This window comes from Aotus nancymaae, unplaced genomic scaffold (genome assembly GCF_030222135.1).
Source record: "Aotus nancymaae isolate 86718 unplaced genomic scaffold, 86718_ANA_hifiasm-v0.15.2.pri h1tg000089l, whole genome shotgun sequence".
NCBI classification, from domain to species: domain Eukaryota; kingdom Metazoa; phylum Chordata; class Mammalia; order Primates; family Aotidae; genus Aotus; species Aotus nancymaae.
In genome coordinates this window covers 2,400,479-2,423,027 of record NW_026988504.1, presented here as the reverse complement: position 1 = coordinate 2,423,027, position 22,549 = coordinate 2,400,479, and the positions used below count along the sequence as shown (strand labels likewise).

At 56.2% G+C, this 22,549-nt stretch overlaps 1 protein-coding gene across 5 annotated transcripts in view; it reads left to right on the top strand.

Annotated features, from left to right (window-relative positions):
* The window catches only part of RPTOR (regulatory associated protein of MTOR complex 1), a 427,638-nt gene that overhangs the window by 306,082 nt on the left and 99,007 nt on the right, over nt 1-22,549 (top strand). For all 5 annotated transcript variants that reach the window (XM_064369298.1, XM_064369297.1, XM_064369299.1 and 2 more), the window contains 3 exons: nt 1,392-1,467; nt 10,788-10,889; nt 20,244-20,327. In XM_064369298.1, the coding sequence (XP_064225368.1) occupies nt 1,392-1,467; nt 10,788-10,889; nt 20,244-20,327 (262 nt within the window). The remainder of the gene's footprint in view (nt 1-1,391; nt 1,468-10,787; nt 10,890-20,243; nt 20,328-22,549) is intronic.

Below are 22,549 nucleotides of genomic sequence, written 5' to 3'. Positions count from 1 at the left end.
CCAGTACATGTTGAAAGCCATTCTGCCAGTGCATGTTGAAAGCCTGCCACTTGCCTGGCACTGGGAATGAAGTACTGCTGGTTACCAGGGCCCCTGTGGGATGTCTGTAAGACAGGGCTGGAGGTGTTGGAGATACCAGGGTGTGCCAGGCCTGGGGTACCACAGGAAGGTGGAGAGCCACAGAAAGGCTTAGAGGTGCCGTATTCCAGCCTCCGAGAAAGCTCACAGGGCAGCTGGCCTAAAGGGAGGTGCCAGCAGAGGGGCCCATTGGGAGGAGTCTGTCCTAACAGCCCCCATGGGCAACACCAAGGCTCCAGCAGGGCCACGTTAGGAAGGTGGTGATGGTGGCTGGGGGTGCCTGGTAAGTCTGTTGCCTACACCTGGGAATTCCAGGACCTGGCCCAGAGGTGTTAGGTCCAATTCAGACTGCCCACTGGTCTTGCGATAGAATCAGGGTGTGGAAGCCACCTAAATCATCCCCATTGCGGGTGCCTGAGTCAAAAACCAAACCCCAAAGGCCATCTTGACACAGGACTAAGACACAGGTACCTGCCGGGCACGGGGGACTCGGGCCGTGTTTTCTGGAACGGAGCCTGCCAGGCGCAGCCAGGCGCCCTGTGGAGGAGTGGCTCCTGTTTTCTGTGCGTCCAGCCAGGTCTCCATGCTCTGGGAAACTGGTGACTGTGGCCGAGTCCACTTCTCAGAGAGACTGTTGCCTCTCGCCCCAAACAAGCCCTGCCAGTCTTGTCCTTGAGGGTGGAGTCATGTCTACAAGTGGTTTGTGGGGTCACCAGCACACCCCTGGCCTTCAGGGGCCCAGGTCCAGACCACTCAGGCGTGGGGGTCCTGGGGCTAACGGCAGCATCACAGCACAAGGCTCAGCCCTGCCTGCCAGGACGCCCTTCCCCGCCTCACACTGACCCTCCTGAGGAGGCGCTCTGGCCTGGCCCTGGTGTCCCTCCCACCTTCCTCCAGGATGCTGCCCCCCAGAGCCTCCGTGGGGACCGCAGCTGCGCGGAACGCATGGGCTGCCGCTAGATGGGCTCAAGGCACAGTCAGGAACCACAGCAGAAAACGGGAAGCAGTCCTTTGTTTTTCCCAGGCTTTTTTCTCATTTTATTTTAAAGAGAAAAAATGTGACAAACAAAATGGTGAGAATGCTGGTGGCACCAGCGACCCCCGGTCTCCACCCTCCTGGCCACCCCTCGGACGTCCTCTGCAACCTAAATCCGAACAACAGTGAAACTATAAACATGCCCCCACCAGCACCCATGGCCTCTGCCCAGACCCTGCTGCCCAGGCTCGGCCGGCTCCTCCCGTGCCCTGTCAGGTGCCCTCGGGTGGGAGCCCATCCGTCGTGCTCAGTGGGTGTTCCTCTGTTCTCTCTGCAGGCAAGCCTGGGACCTGGCTGTCGACATCTGTCTGTCTCAGCTGCCGACGATCATCGAGGAGGGCACCGCGTTCAGGGTGAGTCCCTCCCAGGGCATCCTGCACACCTGTGGCGGCCGCCACTGCTCTGGGCACCCGGACTGCACAGCCCCCGGACTGGGAGTGGTCCCAGGACTCTCGGGTGTCAGATATTTTGTTCACCCCTGGAAAAAATGTCGTTGCCAGAGTCTAAAATGTCCAGTCAACCAGGGGTTAAAGGTAGACTTTGAAAGAATGACCATTTAAAACGGTCCTGTCTCAAAATGTTGCTATTACCCATCTGCTTTTCTGAACACAGGTTCGCTCCTTGTGAGTGGTGATCGCGTTACATTTTCTAGCCTTTCACCACGAATGCATCGTGGATCTCCCCCAGTCCTCTGACTCTCAGCCCCATGGGACAGTGACCCGAGGAGGCTTTAGGGCTGAGCCCTGTGGGGGTGTCCAGCCCCTGGCTGCACTGCACGGGCGCTGGAGAGCTGAGCTCCCCTAGGCTAGAATCTTGCTTTCCTCCCGGCAGCCGCAAGCGAGGGTGACCCTGGGCTTTGCAGCAGCTCCCCAGGACCCCCTCGTGGTTTCTTCATGAGCTTTTGCCTTATGTGAGGCATCGAGTCTGAAAATAGATGAATAAGACGGAGGCCCTGCCCTCGAGGAACCCGTGAGGAAAGAGGAGCCCCTCACATCCGCAAAGAACGCAAGGGAGGAATGGGCAGAGGGCACGGAGTCACGGGAGGCCAGGGACGGAGGAGGCGGCGGCCTGGGCCGAGGCAGGAGGGCATGAGCATCCCCGCCTCCCGCTGCTGCCACGCCTGAGACAGCACCGTGTCGGGCCTCAGAGCCACAGGGCCTAGCTGTGCCACCGAGGGCAGGTTTGGTGGCCTCCTGCGTCTCAGTCTCCTCGCTTAAGGGGGATTACGGTGGTATCCAACCCCAGGAGCACTGGGAGGACAGTGAGTTAATGTAGGAAGCGCTTTGGACGGAGCCCAGCACAGGGCCCTCGTGAACTCACGTGCAGGCCCTGCCCCGAAGACGCCGTCACTGATGCGAGGGCGTCAGCCTCCAGGCCCGGGCAGAGGCACTGATGGTCAGGAAGGGTTCTGTCCACTGCACAGACTGTGACTTGTAGTGCACGTCACGGTCGTCAGGGAAGCTTTCCCCCACGCAGTCAGGGGCCTGGGTGTGCCTGATGTACGTGTGTGGGATCTTTCAACTCTTCAGATGATTTGGACATGCCCCCAAGGCTGGGATGACTGGGAAAACGGCCTTTTAAGAGGACGTCCTTCTCCTTTATACCCATCTATTACCCTCCCCTTATTGGTCAGTTTTTTTGGTAACATTTGATGTGAAAATTTTCAAACTTAGAGCACAGTTGAAAGGAATTTACAGTGAGCACCCCACACCCACCACTTATTCCTACTCCATCTCTGTATTCCTGCGTTCTCAAGGGCGTTGCAGACTGCCCTGCGTTTAAACCGCGAGGCCGAAGCCAGCTCCGCGCATGTGCTTGGCATCAACATTGGGCTTCTAGACAAAGGCCTTCCCTCCCTCCCTGCTGGACCACAAACCTTGGGGGAAGAACAGGGTCTCCCGCAGAGCGGCCCGGATGCCTGCGCTCTTCCGAAGCGCTCTGGGCCTGTTGCCACAAACAGATATTTGGAAACCTTCATGAAACTGGCCTTTTTGTACTCTGAGCGAGGCTTCGCTGGGTACTTTTAGAGATCAGAACAATCTGCTTTTATATAAAATAATGCAGTTTCTGTTAGCATGTGTGATCTCTCTAAACGAATGCTTCTGTTTCTGTGCCAGGTATCTTTGCCAAGTATCTTTTCAAGGATTTTACTCTATCGTTTCTGACCTACTAGAATCGATATTCTGCATTTGGGAATGATTTCACCATGTTGGGGTGTCAGGACAAGGTGGGGGTAACTGACGTGGACCACACGCTAGGTTCTTTCTGTTTTTATCTCACCGGAGGTCTCACATCGTATAGAAAAGTGTACACGTCATACCTGTCCAGCGCGGTGAATGTTTCAAGCGGGACATACTCACATAACCACACCCACGCCAAGCGGCGCCCACGAGCCCGCCCCCCGCACCCCTCCCGGCTCCTCGTTCCCCCCGCAGTGACCGCTGTCCTGCCCCGTGTTGTGCTTGGGTCCGTGGAGCCACTCACGCAGGATGCAGTCTCTGTGTCTCCTGCCGTCACTCAGCGTTGCTTCGGTGAGCTCACTCTTACTGCAGGGTGGACACCGTCGTCTGTGTGTGCCGACTCTCCGTGTCCCTTCCAGGCCACCGGGCGTTTTCAGTTTCCAGTTTTCAGCCCTCGCTGGCAGCGCTGGCTAGGGCCAGGCTGTCACAGCAGAGCCTGAGACAAAAGGCAGTTCTGTGATACTGGTCCTCCCTTTGAAATGTCGGTATCTTGTTTGTTAGGGATTTTTGCATGAATTTTTATCTCTGGAAACATTGCTCTGAAATGTTATTTGTGTTTATTACTGATTTTTTTGGCCTCCCCTTCCTGGCCGTCCTCCCATTCAGGGGCCGTCCCCTCCCGCACACTTCTAGGAGTGATGCCTCGGGGCCCCGGGTGTGCCCGTACTCAGCTTTAACAGATACTGCCGGAGATTCTGCAAAGTGGCCGAGGCAGTTTACACTCCTGCCTGCAGCGTGAGCGTGTTTGTTGCTGTTTATTTATTTGGCTGTGATGGTTCAGTATGAAAAGGTATTTCCTTGAGAGCTAATCGTGTATTTCCCTGCTGGTTAACAGCGCAGTGTTTCATACTGTTATTGGCCCTGTGCCTGTCTTCTTTGGTAAATTGTTTAAGGCTCTCGACCGTTTTTCCTCTGTGATGTCTGTTACCGACCTGTCGTGGTTCCGTGTCTACTCAAAGACAGATCGTTTGTCCCGTCATCACAAATCACTTTGTTCGCTCTGTGGACTTTGACTTTTTAAAGGTTTTTTTCTTGACGAACAGAAATTCCTTATTTTAACAAAATCTCATTAGCCAAATCTTTGTGCCTTATGGTTCGGGCTTTTGGCGTCCTGTTTGATGAAACCCTTGTTTCCTCGGAGATGAGCATTCTGAGCAGACGTTCTGCGCTTTGTCAGCTGGCAGCCTGTGTGTTTCCCTTCACATCCGGACCCACATCCACGTGGTGTTTGCACTGAGGACCCTGTAGACGTGGCAATGTCTATTTCCTCGTTTGCACCAAGGACCCTATAGACATGGCTGCCTCTGTTTCTTTGTTTGCACCGAGGACTGTGTAGACGAGGCTGCCTCTGTTTCCTCGTTTGCACTGATGACCGTGTCCACATGGCTGCCTCTCTTTGCTTGTGACACTTGTGCAAGCTCTATGTCACACTTTCTCAGCTGGTGGACTAGTCCCGCAACTTCACCATTTTCCCGAGGTTGCCTTCGTCACTTTCGGTCGTACAGAGGGGACAGTGTCCGCACAGAGGGGAGAGAGTCTATACAGATGGGGGAGTGTCCACACGGAGCCGTACAGATGGGAGAGTGTCCACACAGATGGGAGAGTGTCCACACAGAGGGGAGAGTGTCCACACGGAGCCGTACAGATGGGAGAGTGTCCACACAGATGGGAGAGTGTCCACACAGAGGGGAGAGTGTCCACACGGAGCCGTACTGACGGGAGAGTGTCCACACAGAGGGGAGAGTGTCCACACAGAGGGGAGAGTGTCTATACAGATGGGGGAGTGTCCACACGGAGCTGTACAGAGGGGAGAGTGTCCACACGGAGCCGTACAGAGGGGAGAGTGTCCACACAGAGGGGAGAGTGTCCACACAGAGGGGAGAGTGTCCACACAGAGGGGAGAGTGTCCACACAGAGGGGAGAGAGTCTATACAGAAGGGGGAGTGTCCACACGGAGCCGTACAGATGGGAGAGTGTCCACACGGAGCCGTACAGAGGGGAGAGTGTCCACACAGAGGGGAGAGGGTCCACACGGAGCCGTACAGAGGGGAGAGTGTCCACACAGAGGAGAGAGTGTCCACACGGACCCGTACAGAGGGGAGAGTGTCCACACAGAGGGGAGAGTGTCCACACGGAGCCGTACAGAGGGGAGAGTGTCCACACAGAGGGGAGAGTGTCCACACGGAGCTGTACAGAGGGGAGAGTGTCCACACAGAGGGGAGAGTGTCCACACGGAGCCGTACAGAGGGGAGAGTGTCCACACGGAGCCGTACAGAGGGGAGAGTGTCCACACGGAGCCATACAGAGGGGAGAGTGTCCACACGGAGCCGTACAGATGGGAGAGTGTCCACACGGAGCTGTACAGAGGGGAGAGTGTCCACACAGAGGAGAGAGTGTCCACACGGAGCCGTACAGATGGGAGAGTGTCCACACGGAGCTGTACAGAGGGGAGAGTGTCCACACGGAGCCGTACAGAGGGGAGAGTGTCCACACAGAGGGGAGAGTGTCCACACAGAGGGGAGAGTGTCCACACAGAGGGGAGAGAGTCTATACAGAAGGGGGAGTGTCCACACGGAGCCGTACAGAGGGGAGAGTGTCCACACAGAGGAGAGAGTGTCCACACGGACCCGTACAGAGGGGAGAGTGTCCACACAGAGGGGAGAGTGTCCACACGGAGCCGTACAGAGGGGAGAGTGTCCACACAGAGGAGAGAGTGTCCACACGGAGCCGTACAGAGGGGAGAGTGTCCACACAGAGGGGAGAGTGTCCACACGGAGCTGTACAGAGGGGAGAGTGTCCACACAGAGGGGAGAGTGTCCACACGGAGCCGTACAGAGGGGAGAGTGTCCACACGGAGCCGTACAGAGGGGAGAGTGTCCACACGGAGCCATACAGAGGGGAGAGTGTCCACACGGAGCCGTACAGATGGGAGAGTGTCCACACGGAGCTGTACAGAGGGGAGAGTGTCCACACAGAGGAGAGAGTGTCCACACGGAGCCGTACAGAGGGGAGAGTGTCCACACAGAGGGGAGAGTGTCCACACGGAGCCGTACAGAGGGGAGAGTGTCCACACAGAGGAGAGAGTGTCCACACGGAGCCGTACAGAGGAGAGAGTGTCCACACAGAGAGGCGAGTGTCCACACGGAGCCGTACAGAGGGGAGAGTGTCCACACGGAGCCGTACAGAGGGGAGAGTGTCCACACAGAGGGGAGAGTGTCCACACGGAGCCGTACAGAGGGGAGAGTGTCCACACAGAGGGGAGAGTGTCCACACGGAGCCGTACAGAGGGGAGAGTGTCCACACAGAGGGGAGAGGGTCCACACGGAGCCGTACAGAGGGGAGAGTGTCCACACAGAGGGGAGAGGGTCCACACGGAGCCGTACAGAGGGGAGAGTGTCCACACAGAGGGGAGAGTGTCCACACGGAGCCGTACAGAGGGGAGAGTGTCCACACAGAGGGGAGAGTGTCCACACGGAGCCGTACAGAGGGGAGAGTGTCCACACGGAGCCATACAGAGGGGAGAGTGTCCACACGGAGCCGTACAGATGGGAGAGTGTCCACACGGAGCTGTACAGAGGGGAGAGTGTCCACACAGAGGGGAGAGTGTCCACACAGAGGAGAGAGTGTCCACACGGACCCGTACAGAGGGGAGAGTGTCCACACAGAGGGGAGAGGGTCCACACGGAGCCGTACAGAGGGGAGAGTGTCCACACAGAGGGGAGAGGGTCCACACGGAGCCGTACAGAGGGGAGAGTGTCCACACAGAGCCGTACAGAGGGGAGAGTGTCCACACAGAGGGGAGAGTGTCCACACGGAGCCTTACAGAGGGGAGAGTGTCCACACAGAGGGGAGAGTGTCCACACAGAGGGGAGAGGGTCCACACGGAGCCGTACAGAGGGGAGAGTGTCCACACAGAGGGGAGAGAGTCCACACGGAGCCGTACAGAGGCGAGAGTGTCCACACAGAGGGGAGAGGGTCCACACGGAGCCGTGCAGAGGGGAGAGTGTCCACACGGAGCCATACACAGGGGAGAGGGTCCACACGGAGCCGTACAGAGGGGAGAGTGTCCACACAGAGGGGATAGTGTCCACACGGAGCCGTACAGAGGGGAGAGTGTCCACACAGAGGGGAGAGGGTCCACACGGAGCCGTAAAGAGGGGAGAGGGTCCACATGGAGCCGTACAGAGGGGAGAGTGTCCACACGGAGCCGTACAGAGGGGAGAGGGTCCACACGGAGCCGTACAGAGGGGAGAGGGTCCACACGGAGCCGTCCAGAGGGGTGAGTGTCCACACAGAGAGGATAGTGTCCACACGGAGCTGTACAGAGGGGATAGTGTCCACACGGAGCCGTACAGAGGGGAGAGTGTCCACACAGAGGGGAGAGTGTCCACACGGAGCCGTACAGAGGGAAGAGTGTCCACACAGAGGGGAGAGTGTCCACACGGAGCCGTACAGAGGGGAGAGGGTCCACACGGAGCCGTACAGAGGGGAAAGTGTCCACACAGAGGGGAGAGTGTCCACACGTAGCCGTACAGAGGGGAGAGTGTCCACACAGAGGGGAGAGTGTCCACACGGAGCCGTACAGAGGGGAGAGTGTCCACACAGAGGGGAGAGAGTCCACACGGAGCCGTACAGAGGGGAGAGTGTCCACACAGAGGGGAGAGTGTCCACACGTAGCCGTACAGAGGGGAGAGTGTCCACACAGAGGGGAGAGTGTCCACACGGAGCCGTACAGAGGGGAGAGTGTCCACACAGAGGGGAGAGTGTCCACACGGAGCCGTACAGAGGGGAGAGTGTCCACACAGAGGGGAGAGGGTCCACACGGAGCCGTACAGAGGGGAGAGTGTCCACACAGAGGGGAGAGTGTCCACACAGAGGGGAGAGTGTCCACACGGAGCTGTACAGAGGGGAGAGGGTCCACACGGAGCCGTACAGAGGGCAGAGGGTCCACACGGAGCCGTACAGAGGGCAGAGTTTCCACACGGAGCCGTACAGAGGGCAGAGGGTCCACACGGAGCCGTACAGAGGGGAGAGTGTCCACACGGAGCCGTACAGAGGGGAGAATGTCCACACAGAGGGGAGAGTGTCCACACGGAGCCGTACAGAGGGGCGAGTGTCCACACAGAGGGGAGAGTGTCCACACGGAGCCGTACAGAGGGGAGAGTGTCCACACAGAGCCGTACAGAGGGGAGAATGTCCACACAGAGGGGAGAGTGTCCACACTGAGCTGTACAGAAGGGAGAGTGTCCATACAGAGCCGTACAGAAGGGACAATGTCCCCTTGGCAGTGAACTCTAGGTCCCCTCTCTAAGCAGCACGCTGGTCATAAGTGGCACATGTATTGTGCTACTGTCAGGATGGACAGCAGTGTCTCAGAATGTCTGTATGGTGAGGAAGGCGGCCGGCAGCAGGTGTGCTCAGGGTGACCGGAGCAGAAGTCAGGCTGGACTGGCTACACCGAGTGTGACTCAGAGGCTCTCAGCCGGCCTTCCGTCTTCAGTCCATTGCCCCTGTTTTTAGAATATGCCAAACTGCCTATCACACTGGCTGACCACAGAGCTAAACTCCTGGCATCCGAATCGCCCTGGGAGAGCCCAGTGTGGTCATGGTGGGCAACTCAGTCGCTCAGCCCAGGGGCTCTGTGCGCTCTCAGTCCTGCTGAGGGGGCTTCGCTCCCCTGCACACAGGGGCCGGCACAGGCACTCTTCATGGGGCGGAGGAAATGTCAGAGGTTTGGCCCAGAGCATCAGCCGTGTGACTCACCGATGGAGACGTGTTTTCTGGAGCGTCCTGTGAAGCGCCGGCCGCTCTTCCGTGGGCACTTGCTGGAATTTGTCAGCCTCCCTGTGGCTTCAGGGAGCTGCGCAGACCTCCCTGCGCACCTGCCGGGCAAAGCTTTTCCTCTTTTGTCCGTTTTAGGTGAACAGTCAGGAATTTTTCTCTTTCTGGATGGGAGGGTCACTCCAGCAGTGAGCATCATGTGGAAATCCATCAGGCAGAGCTAATGTGAAAGAGAGGAGAGCCGTAATTACCTGAATCACCTGGCTTCCATTCACGGACAAGGCTTCTCTAACTCCGGAGAACCGCATTCTCACGGGATGTGGAGGAGGGGGGCTGCACCAATTTATGAATAATTCACACTTGAAAACAGGAAAATCACTCTGGGGGCTCCACGCCAGCTCCACAGGCTGCCCCTAAGTTGATTAACTTTACGTAAGCTGGCTGCACAGAGCACCAATGCCCACGTGGTAAATGTTCACAGCTGACTTTCTCAGCAGAGGCACGGGGCTCTGCACACCAGGACCTGGGTTCACAGAGGCACCGTGCCCTGCTCCTGGCGTTGGCGTGTCCGTCCACATTCACTGGGACCTAGGGGCACAGCCGACCCCGGCCAGGTGAGCGCAGGGAGGACTCCCTCCCGACCTCCTCTCACAGAGACTCACCTCTGCCTGGGGCCACCCACTTCCCCTGAGCAAAGTGAAACAACGTAGGGAAGAGAGGACAGTAGAGGGGAGAGAGGCTGCTAGGTTTGTTTTCTTTTTAATTCTTGGTATCTGGGCCTGGGGAACGCAGAACTGTGTGTTAAGTGGAAGTGACTCCATGGAGGGAATCAGGCCGGCCTTCTCCTGCCTGGACACTCAGTTCTGACAGCAGCCTCCCCAACGGACTTCACCCTCTCCAGCCCCGGGCCCAGCAGTGCCACTGCCTGCGGACCCGCCCTCGCCCACCCGCTCCACGGCACCCAAGCAAATCCTCTCCACTCTGTGCCTGCACGCACATGGCTGAGCTAACAGGGAGCCCAGGCCCACGTGGTGTGGCCCGACGAGAGTTGTGGTCCCCCCTCCAGGGGGCCTGGATGCCACCTGGCAGTCCGACCCCACGCATTTCTTTGGTCTCACCCGCGTGCCTTCTTGGTCCAGCTGCATCCCCGACCCCCACCCCACTCGGTCCTCATAGCGGAGGCTCCATCCTGGGTCCCTTTCCTTTCTCACTTAACTTAAAAAAGATTCACACACCACGACTCCCTGTGTCCCCAGCCAGACTTGCCCGCTGACCTGCACGCTCATGGGATCCCCTGCCCCCTGGCGCCTTCACTCCCGTGTCCAGCCACTGTCCTGAGCACCACGTATCCACGGTTGGGTTCCCAGCACGCCCCTCTTGCGGCTCCAGCCCCCCAGCAGGTGTCCAGGCCAAAGGCCTCGGAGTCACCCTCAGCTTCTCCCTTCTCCTGCCCGCCTCTGGTGCCTTCACGTGTCCCCCAGGCTGTCCCTCCGTGGCATGCCCAGAGCACCCGTCTGCTGCCTGGCATCCTCGCAGCCCTGCAGGGCGAGCCCTTTGTGAAGTCTTGGAGCGCCGGCAGGTGGCGGGGGTGGGCAGGGCCATGCGGTCCTGGGACGTGGCCCTAATGAGCGCCTGCTCTGCTTGCCCCGCAGCACAGCCCGTTCTTCGCCGAGCAGCTGACCGCATTCCAGGTGTGGCTCACTATGGGTGTGGAGAACCGGAACCCACCCGAACAACTGCCCATCGTCCTGCAGGTGAGTCTCAGACCCGGCCGGGCTGCCGAGGTCCCGCAGGAAGCCAGAAGCCTGCACAGCCACCAGCAGTGCCTTCTCTCTCCCTGAGCCCTGTGGGTCTGCGACATCCCAGCCCCTCTGCCCCGAAGATGACGGTGCGTGGGCAAGGTGGCATTCAGGCGAACAGATCACGCAGCTCCAGCGGGAGTCACTGGGCTGACTGCGCATTCACTTCTAAGGGGCCCTCCTCTAAAGACATTGATTTCCCCTCCTCCACCCTCGGTTGAGTGTAATTGGGGTTGGGGAGTCATCAGCCAGTCCATTCTCCCCGCTCCCCGGCGACCGTTTCCACTTTAGGAATTGCTGAGCTTCCGCTCCAGATGGGCCTTGCTTCAGAGCGGGGTCCCCACACCACGACCTCCTTCTCTCGGGAAGGACGGAGCTGTCAGTGAAACCCGGGAGAGGAGGGAGGAGGCTCCCTGAGCAGGTGCTGACCGGCAGAGCGAGCTTTGTGTCCCAGCCCGTAGGTTACACACTGAGCGGCACACGCAGATCCAAAAGCCAGCAGCCCTTCCTTTGCACGGGGCTGTCCCGGCTGCTGTAACAAATAGGCCCTCCAGGGACACACCCTTCAGATGCCAGCGCTCACGGGTCATGCTGTTCAGGTGCAGGCCGTGACCTGTTCGTGGGTTGGGAGGTCAGTGTCGTGGGTCCTGCCGGCTGGTTTTTGGTCACTGAGATAGGATGGAGGCCACGGAAATTGAAGAGTTCGTCACAGGTAGTAAGGGAGAAGGGTTCCACAGAACTGTGTCAGCGAATGTGTGTTTGTGGGGAGGTGTGTGGGCCGGGTCAGAGTCAGAGGAGTTTAAAACCCACAGGTCAGTGTAGATATCAAGGTCTAATAACTCACTTTAAAAGCTGGGAAAATTTTTTTTGGTTGGTTGGGGTGGTGCGGTTGGACTTGGACGAGAAGCTGTGTGTGGCCGTGGGGGGCTGCCCAGCCACAGGTGGGGAGTGAGAAGGCCCCTCCGTTTCCGGTTTAGACCTGGCTGGCTCCCGTCTTGCGCAGGCAGAGCCCACCTCCACATGCGGTGCTACTTTCTGAGAGTCGGCAGGGCTGGGTCCTCGCCTTCCCAGATAGCGGATCACGTGGCGGGGCCTCCACGAAGTGGGGGGATGAGCCGCGTCCCCCACCTGCCTGCTTCCTTCCAGAGCTTGTACCTTCCCATTAGGGCCGTGAACCACAGTGACAGACAGCACCATCAGTCTTCACTAGACCAGTGTTCGTTCCGCCTCGGAGAGATCATTTAGAAAACCGGGGCCAGTTTATCTCTGTCACGCCGTGAACTCAGCGACCTTCCCTTCTGCCGATCAGTGTGCTGCAGCCGTGGCAGCCCGCTCACAGGTGTGCTGCAGGACTTTGCCCCAGGAGTCTCAGGCAGCGAAAGAGGAGTTGGGAAGGAACGGTGCACGTGAACATGCTGAAGACGTTCACACCTGCCTTCCTCGCTGGCATTGTCTCAGGCTGGCAGCGAAGAACCAGAGTGCCAGCCGGGTGCCCTGGTGTCGTGGTCCCAGCTCCTTGGTAGGCTGAGGCAGGAGGCTCACTTGAGCCCAGGAGTTCAAGGCCAGCCTGGGCAGCATAGGGAGACTCCATCTCTACAGAGTAAAGCAGCGTTGTGCCACGTTGCCCAGTCTGTGTTTCTGCTGCCGTTGGTGTATTATGACCGCTTTCTGGACGTTGTAAAAAGAATGCAGACATTCTTACTGTTCCGTGTGCGCCTAGATTCGTTTAAGACCATCCTGAGATACAGAGTGAGCTGGAAACAAATAAACCAGCTGATGTTTGAAAGCGAAACACGCAGCGAGAGCCGCAGCACGACCGACGGCGGCTGGCTGTGGGAGCCTCAGCACGACCCACGGCGGCTGGCTGTGGGAGCCGCGGCACGACCCACGGCGGCTGGCTGTGGGAGCCTCAGCACGACCGATGGCGGCTGGCTGTGGGAGCCGCAGCACGACTGATGGCGGCTGGCTGTGGGAGCTGCAGCACGACCCACGGCGGCTGGCTGTGGGAGCCGCGGCACGACCCACGGCGGCTGGCTGTGGGAGCCTCAGCACGACCCACGGCGGCTGGCTGTGGGAGCCGCAGCTGATCGGGGCCGACCGCAGCACGGGTCACCCGGGCAGGGCCCCGCGGCTCCTCCTGGTCTCCTGGGTCCCCAGGATGTCCCCCTCAGAAGACGCTGGCCCTCCCACTGACCTTCCTGCTATTTGAGCAACATGATGGAGTAGAATCGGCCCCTCCAAAGTAGAGTACATACGAGCACCCCATGTCCCGTTCTTCGGGTCCGGCAAATGATCTTTCTGTAAATGGCCTTCTTTAATGTCCCGTTAGCCACCCACACTCCCTCAGGGAAGGGAAGACCTGCCAGAGGCAGCTTTCTGATGGTGACATATGAGAAGACAGCTCTGGCAGGAGCGTGGGGCGTTTTCTGTGTGGTGTTTCAGCAGATGCGAGTGGCAGGTTCCTCCGCTTTCTGGAGGGTCTGTCTCCTGGCTTTGCCCAGCCGGGATCAATGGGCAAACATCTCCTTAACAAGAAAGCAGGGAAAGACGAGGTGTAACAGGGCATGGGCTTCATTTGATGTAGCCCCCAGGGCCGGCTTCCTTCTGATTAACTCGGCTCACTGCCCCACACTTTCTCTTAGGACCCTTTATTTTTCCCAAAGCCTGGACCCTGTCATCCTTAAGTTATTCTCTGGTGCCTTGGCAAGTCAGAAAACATTACTTAAGGGAAAAGGAATTTTCTTACACACTTGATGGTTTTCCGGAGCCCATCGCTTCATCCCTGAGCCAGGGCAGTGGCGGGTGGCCCTCAGGGTCTCACGGTGTCTCCTCAGGCCCGGCTGATTTCGGCCTCTCCTGTGTGAGCATGGAACAGGCCTTTCCTGCTTTCCAGCCTCAATATCCTCTCTGCCTTTTAGAAATATAAATCAACAGAGGAGCAAGAAGGAACTTAACCATGTTTTAAAAAATTGCTGTTTTGAGCCGGACACAGTGGTTCACACCTGTAATCCCAGCACTTTGGGAGGCCAAGGCAGGCAGAGATCGAGACCATCCTGACCAACATGGTGAAACCCTGTCTCTACTAAAATACAAAAAAAAAATTAGCTGGGCGTGGTAGCGCGTGCTTGTAGTCCCAGCTACTCAGGAGGCTGAGGCAGGGGAATAGGGGATCACTTAAACCCGGGCAGCAGAGGATGCCGTGAGCTGAGATCCTGACACTGCACTACAGCCTGGATGACAGAGCAAGACTCCATCTAAAAAAAAAAAGTTGCTGTTTTGCCCAGACCCTGGATTGATGGTGTCCTTTGGGCACTGTCTTCTCACGAGGAGCTCCTGCCTCTCGTGGCCTGCGAGGTGCGTGTGTCCTCTGGCCTCGGCAGCTCGCCTGGAACTCGGGGCTGTGTGCACCCCCAGGCAGAGGTATGAAGAGCACCTATGTTATGGAGGAGAGGAGAGAAAGTGACTTTTCCTCTTCTTTCTTTTTCAGGAGAACGGTGACGGTGATATTTATGTTTTCATTTATTTATTTGGCCCTTTTTCTTTTAACCAGACCCAGGGGATGTGGGTGCAGATTTCTTGGGTGCGTCCACTGCGTAGTGGTGGAGTCTAGGCTTTGCGTGAACCTGTTGCCCCATGGGTCATTTCTCAGCCTCAGCCCCTCGCACCTTTGGAGTCTCCAGCGTCCGTTATTCCACCTATGTGTCCCCGTGGGCCCGTCATTTAGCTCCCACCCACGTAGATGTGAGAACATGCAATCGTTGGTGTTCTGTTTCTGAGTTATTCCACTTAGCATGATGGCCTCCTGTTTCACCCACGTTGCTGCAAAAGACATGATTTCCTTCTCGTTCTGGCGGAGTAGTATTCTGTGATGCCTATACACTGTCTTCTGTGGATGGGTGATCTCGGCTCACTGCAGCCTCCGCCTCCTGGTTAAAGCGATTCTCCTGCCTCAGCCTCCCGAGTAGCTGGGATTACAGGTGTGTACCACCGCGCCTGGCCAGGAATGATTTTATAGAGTAAAGTTTCAGTCCCTTTTCCTAGATGTTGCAAATCAGCGTGAGCATTTCATTAGGAAGTCTCTCTCTCTCCATGTATCATTTTTTATTTTTTTACAAATAGAATTTGGGACCTGGAAGTACAGGACTGTTACCAAGTGATGGCAGAATGACACACTAGAGTGATGACATACACACCACATACATCGGGGACTCCAGAACTGCCCTGCCCGTAAAGTGCCCCAGGTGCCCTGGCCTGCAGTGCCCGGCACTGCAGGGCTGGACTGGAGAATCTTTTCTTAGGAAGCAGCTTTTCTGGTTTGTCCGAGCACTCCCTTTATATATAAGGCGAATGAAATTCAGTAACCCCAGCAGTTCTGTTTTCATGTGGTCACCTCAGCTGGATTGCAGTGGTGTGATCAGAGCTCACCACAGCTTCCGGCTCCCGGGCTCAAGCCACCCTCCTGCCTCAGCCTCCCGAGTCACCCGAACTGCATGCACGTGCCACCACACCCAGCTCATTTTGGTATTTTTCGTAGAGACAGGGTTTCACCATGTTGGCCAGGCTTGTCTTGAGCTCCTGGCCTCAAGCGATCCTCCAGCTTCAGCCTTCCAAAGTGTCGGGATTACAGGCGTCCGCCACCATGCCGGCCACCGTGATTAATCTTTAGTTTGAGTTGCCACAGGTGAAAATAAATCTCAGTAACTCGTTCAGCTCACCATCCTTTACTTCTGTAATTTCCAGGTCTGTAACTGGAGATTTTTTTGTTAAGTACAAATACAAATTTTTCTAAAAGCCAATCCCATTTTAAAAGTAATTTTGCTTTATGTTGGCTTCAGTTTTCTTAAAATGTAGATCAACAAAAGGAAGCAGGAAGATAATGTACGTTTGAAGATGAAGAAGCAGCGCCAGCATTTCCCCTGCACTCCGTACTGACGATGATTCTTTGCAAGTCGATCATCGCAACACCAAATCCCGCGCTGCCCGCGGTCCTCTGGTGCCGACTCCCGGGCGGGTGGGCTGCCGAGGCCCCGGCGTGTGTTTCGACAGCACCCGCAGCTCCTGCAGTGCGCCCTCGGGACCACGCCGCGGCTGTGGTTGTGAACCGGCGTCCGGTTTGCTTTTGCTGTTTGTGAGGAGCACTTTCTAGGGAGACCTTTATTGCTGGTGTGCTGGTGAACAGGTGCAGGAGCTGGTCTTGGTCAGACCTCTCCACCCTGTCCTGCTGCCTCCATTCGCTCTGCGACTGCTGACCTTAGAAACAGAGACTTGTCCCTGTTCAGTGTTGGGAATAACAAGAAGACTCAGAAAGCAATCTGTGTGAGCTTCAGATCCGATGATGTCTTTGAGTTCTGAGGACTGCAGCCATCACGAGGCCTGCCTCCCCTCCTCTCCCTGGGTCATCTAGAAACGCCAGCCTCAGGCAGCCTAGTGCTGCCTACACGGAGTCGGTCCTCAGAACACCGAGTGGGGCGGCCATCCGCAAGCTGAACGCGGTGATGGTGACTTTCCCTTCGCTGGGCTCCCTGGTGCGCACAGCTCTGTGCGCTTTACAGAGTCTGTCTCTTTGAACTTTGAAATAAGCCCAAGTCAAGTAGTCAAGTGCTGTTGTCTCCATTTTTCTTTTTCTTTCTTTTTTTTTTTTTTTTGAGACAGAGTCTCTGTCTGTCGCCAGGCTGGAGTGCAATGGCATGATCTCAGCTCACTGCAACCTCTGCTTCCCGGGTTCAGGCAATTCTCCTGCCTCAGCCTCCTGAGTAGCTGGGATTACAGGCACGCTCCACCATGCCCAGCTAATTTTTGTATTTTAGTAGAGACGGGGTTTCACCATGTTGAACAGAATGGTCTCGATCTCCTGACCTGATGATCCGCCTGCCTCAGGCTTGCAAAGTGCTGGGATTACAGGTGTGAGCCACCACGCCCAGCCATCTCCATTTTTCTTGATAATGACATTGAAGTTCCCAGAAGTGAGGAATTTAAGCCAATAATTGGGCAGAGATGGAGGACGGGTTAACATCAGATTACCCTGGCCCCAGCGCCCATGCTCTTCCACCGACTGGCCCCTCAAACCTGGGTTCCAGGCAGCAGTGGCCTGCGACAGCCTCTGAGTTCAACATGGGAGAGGGATCTGCTTCCAGTTCACGAATCCCGTGAGCAGCCCGCATTCCTTTCCCAGCCTCTTAATTACAGAGCCTCAGCATCGCCGGCATGGGGAACCCGCCACTCGTGGGTCCACCATGAACCCAGCATAGGAGCTGGCTCTGGGCACGTAGAGGGGAAGTGAAGCCTCATTCCTGCTGCTCTTTCTCTGCCCTCAAGGCTGGATATGCTGAGATTCCCCCAACACCCCATCTCCTGCCCCTCCAGCCTGGCCTTCCCCCTCTTGCTGCCACCTGTGACCTTCCCTGTCCCCCTCGTCCTCCTGCCGGCGCTCTTCTCCCCCCACAGGGAAGCTCCTCCCCCTCCACGGCTCCCGAGGGCCCATGCTCCTGACTCGGAGGCTCCTCCATGGAAGTCGTGCTGGCCAACCCCCAGGAGCGTGAACCAGGTGGCCCGGTCTCCACTCCCCTCCCTGCTGTCCTCCACCCCAGCTCCAACCCCACTGGCCTCCTCGTCCCTTTCCCCTGCCTCTCTTGAGGATTTTCAGACTAATCCCAAACCTTCTTTTCCAGAGTTTGCTTTCCCTCACCCCTTCTTCCCTCAGCCTCCAGACAGCACTGGAGTCTCTTCCTCCCCATCTCCATCTCGGCACCCTGGTCAAGCTCAGCCCCTTCCACTCGCCTCCCCCGCTTCCAGCCTCTTGCCAAGCCTGTTCCAAAACAAGCACACTGGACCAGTCAGCAGACAAACTGACCTCTACGCCCACCATCTGCAGGCCCTTTCCTGGTCCGGCCCCTCCCCCGTCGCTGTCCTCAGTCAGACTGGTGGCCTGCGTGTCCTCAGACACCTGCACCGCAGTAACCCACTCACGTCACCTCCAGGACCCACTGCCCGCCTGTGTCCTGTGCATCTTCTCCCAGGGAGGAAGGGAAAAACTTTGAGGCCTCCAGTTTCTGGAGCCAGGTCAGGGCTTGCAGCTCTGTGTGTTCAGGTGTGGCGATGGGGCGGTCACTTGCCTGTCTCCCCGGCCACGTGAAGGATGGGCAGGGTGGTCCCTACTGTCCGTGGTCACTCTCCCAGCACCCAGCACAGCACCCGCCCCATAAACACCCCTTGGATAACTGGAGCATCGTGGATGGAAACGCTCTGAGTGTGAGGGTCTCGGTGCATGTGCCCCCCAGTGTAGACACCATTAAGGAAAAATCAATAGAAGTCAACCCATTAAAAATGTAAAAATTTGATATGACAACAAAAAGAAAGTGTGTAAAACCTCTGGCAAAGCCCACTCTAATTTATAAGGAACTCTGACATGTCAATAAGAAAAAGCCAACTATCGAAGTAGAACACTGACGTTTACTCGGGAAATGGCCCGTCAGCCTGCAAAACGTCCTCCCCTTGGAATTCAGGAAATCCAGACTCAGAGGATGTGTTTTCACCTGTCCTGTTGGCCAGTAATAGAGTAATAGGGGCTGCTGTTTTCCCACAAGTAATTGATTACTCATGAAAGCCCTGTGGGCAGGTGTTGTGTCATATGTGTTTTATGAATTAATAAATCAAGGCTCGGCGATGTTCAGTGATTTGCCCGGAGTCACCTCAGTGAACACTGCTGGGTGACCAGCTCAGGCGGCAGGAAGCTGGTGCCCACGTGCGTGCCGTCGGGAGTGTGAGTGGGCTCAGCCGGAGGGTCATTTGATAACTTAAGCATGTGTGCTCCGACCTTCCCTTTTTAGTATTCGGATTTATCTTAGGGGAAAAAAATCGTCTGAGTGTGCAGATGCATCTATTAGGATATTGACCACAGTATTATTTATAAGAGCAGCCCAACACTTTGGGAGGCTGAGACGGGAGAAATGCTTGAGCCGGGAGTTCAAGACCTGCGTGGCAATGTAGCAAGACCCCATCTCTATAAAATACGAAGATAAGCCAGGCGTGGTGGTGCATACCCGTGGTCCCAGCCACTCAGAGGTGAGGTGGGAGGATCACTTCCGCCCAGGAGTTTGAGGCTGCAGTGAGCCACTGTACTCTAGCCTGGGCAACAGAGCAAGACCCTATCTCAAAAATAAGTAAATAAAAATTTTTAAAGTAGGAACATTTTGATGATAATTTAAGTATTTATCAGTGGGGAAGTTGTTTAAAAGAATTGTGTACATTTACATAAAGGAAGCACCGTGCTGCCGTTGGGAGTGATAGGCCAGTCCTTACCTAGTGATGTGGAACGACGTTCATGGTGCATTATTCAGTTAAAAAAGATGTGAAGGACCCGGCGCGGTGCCTCACACCTGGAATCCCAGCACTTTGGGAGGCCGGGGCAGGTGGATCACCTAAGGTCAGGAGTTCGAGACCAGCCTGACCAACATGGTGAAACCCCGTTTCTACTAAAAATACAAAAATTAGCCACTATGGTGGCGGATGCCTATAATCCCAGCTACTCAGGAGGCTGACCAGGAGGCGGAGGTTGCACTGAGCCAGGATTTCGCCACTGCACTCCAGCTTGGGCGACAGAGCAAGACTTCATCTCAAAAAAAGAAAAAGAGAGGAGCAATATAATCATATATTATCTAGTTTGGAATCTTAAAGAGAAGTGTGTACATAGAGACCACTGTGTGGGTTCCCAGGCCGAAATGTCACCAGTGAGTTAGCCTTTTAAATGCAATCAGAGGCTGGGCAAGGTGGCTCACGCCTGTAATCCCAGCACTTTGGGAGGCCGAGGCGGGTGGATCACGAGATCAAGAGATCGAGACCATCCTGGTCAACACGGTGAAACCCCGTCTCTACTAAAAATACAAAAAATTAGCTGGGCATGGTGGCGCGTGCCTGTAATCCCAGCTACTCAGGAGGCTGAGGCAGGAGAATTGCCTGAACCCAGGAGGCGGGGGTTGCGGTGAGCCAAGATCGCGCCATTGCACTCCAGCCTGGGTAACAAGAGCGAAACTCCGTCTCGAAAAATAAAATAAAATAAAATAAATGCAATCAGAACGCGTCTGTTATCCTTTCTACAGCGAGTGTATTTTACCGTGTAATCAAGGCATAAAGAGTGTTTTCTTAACCTGTCTAAAAGCATGAGCTGCAGCTGTAGGTGACTGAGTGGCTGAACCAGCAGACAGACAGAAACTGTGATCAGACCGCTCCAAAGCTGGCAGCTCGTGGCGGAGGCTTTTCAGGGGCTGCACACGAGTTTGCTTTCGCACTGACACCGTTTTCTTCTTGTTCTAGGTTCTCTTAAGCCAAGTGCACCGGCTGAGAGCCCTGGACTTGCTGGGAAGATTTCTGGACCTGGGTCCCTGGGCAGTGAGCCTGGTGCGTGCCTTCCGCATCATCCTGGGCACTGAGGGAGGTGGGGCAGAAATTACGCTCCGTGTTTCAGTCTGTGCACGGGTTTCAGGATCCAGAGCCGCCCCCAGCCATGAGACCCGGGGCAAGTTTCTACCGTGGTGGCGACCTGTCCATCCTGAGGCCCTCAGGAGCCAGCTCTGTGCTTGTGAGGCCTGCAGTGCTGCCTGGCATTTGGGGTTCTGGGGTTTTCGGCCCCTTTATGTCCGATGTTAGACACAGGAGAGCGTGTTGTTGGTGGGTCCCCTGTTCCTGAGCAGCCGCCCAGCGCTGCCGGGGAGCAGGGCGCCCCTGAGCCTGACGCTGTGCCCACCTCATGGCACTGCTGCTTCTCTCTGGAGGAGTCTGGATTCTCAGCCCTGTCTGCTCAGCCTCCTGGCAGGCACAGTTTGGAAATGCTCTTCCGGTTCCTCATTCCATAGCAGAGTCGTGATGGCCACAAAAACAAAAGCCTGGCAGAGGCAGGATGAAGAAGTGACGAGCGTTTTAACAAATAAGTCACAAGGAAAGTAAAAGGAGGCTGAGAGGGAACCGCAGATTCCAGGAAGCTGGAGAGTCCCGCGGCCGGCTGCTGCGGCCGGCAAACCTTGCTGGGTTCTGTTGAAGTTCCAAAGATGAATATTCATGAAGCAATTAGAAATTTTACAGGAGCTGGATTTATGGTATTCAAGAATCAGTTTGTTTTTCTCGGGTGTGGTAATGGTACTGGATCGTGTTTTTATGAAAGAGACCTAATTTTTTTAGAGATAGACACTAAATATTCAATGAATCACATGACATAGAAACCCTAATTTACCACACTTGGGAGAGGCACAGTGGGGCGGGGGGTGTGGAACTGCTCTCACGGAAGATGGGTGGGGAGTACCTGGGGTTTGGTGTGTTTAAGTTTTGTCATCATTTAATGTTGGCAAAGGGTGATAATCGACAGTCCAGCATTGAAGGAGGACTGTCCACTCACCACTGGGCCGTTTTCACCCCAGGTCCATGAGGCCGCAAATAGCTTGCAACAGAGTGGAGGCCTGAGTCATCAGCGGAGGGCTGGCATGACTCGGTCACTCGGTGTGTGTGTGGTGGTGTCACTGAGTCATCCTGGAAAGGCCTGCGTGCTGTTGCTTATACTCTTTAAGAAGACAGGAAGCGTGTATTTGTAGCATTTTAGGAAGAGTTTCTTTTTTTTTTTTAAGACAGAGTTTCGCTCTTGTTACCCAGGCTGGAGTGCAATGGCGCGATCTCGGCTCACCGCAACCCCCGCCTCCTGGGTTCAGGCAATTCTCCTGCCTCAGCCTCCTGAGTAGCTGGGATTACAGGCACGCGCCACCATGCCCAGCTAATTTTTTGTATTTTTAGTAGAGACGGGGTTTCACCATGTTGACCAGGATGGTCTCGATCTCTTGACCTCGTGATCCACCCGCCTCGGCCTCCCAAAGTGCTGGGATTACAGGCGTGAGCCACCGCGCCCGGCCCAGGAAGAGTTTCATTTTTAAGGTTAATTTTTTAAAACCAATTTCTGCCCTTTAAAGAGTGAAGCTTCTGCTCATTGGAAGCATTGCTGATGCGTGAACCGAGGCTGGATAAAGGAGGTCTTTTTACAGGTGGGGACCTGGCCTCCTGAACCAGAGAAACTCCTCGTTCCTTGTTAAATGTGGCCTTTCAAAGGGAAGGGACCCAGGCCTGGGTCCCACCACCATCTCCTGTCTTGGTTACAGGGGACCTCATTTATTGGAAGCGGATACCTTTGGGATAGCTTTGAAATTCCAGCAGCTTTGAGACAAGGACACAGCAGAAACCCCTGGCTGTCGAGTGCAGCCCACTTTGCCGGGCATCATCCACACTGCAATGCCCTCCGCTCTCTCCTGCCCCTACCTCTGAGAACAGAGTCCCCTGAGAATGACAGGCGGCCAGATCCGGGTGCCAGTGAGCCCCGGGGAGAGCCACGCTCCTCCCTGCCTTTGCCAGGGCAGGCGTCTCTCTCCCAAGGTGTATCTCAAGCGCAAATGTCAATGTGAGCCAGCTGGCTGCGCTGTCACGGAGCGGTGGCCACGGCCCATACGTGAGTGGAACAGCGAAGGTGCCCGAGGCTCTGTTGCTGAAGCGGACAAGGCCACCGAAGAGAGGCACAGGCCCCCGGTGCCAGCAGCCTGCGCCTCAACGAAGAAAAGCCGCCACCCAATTAATTCCCGTCTCTTGAC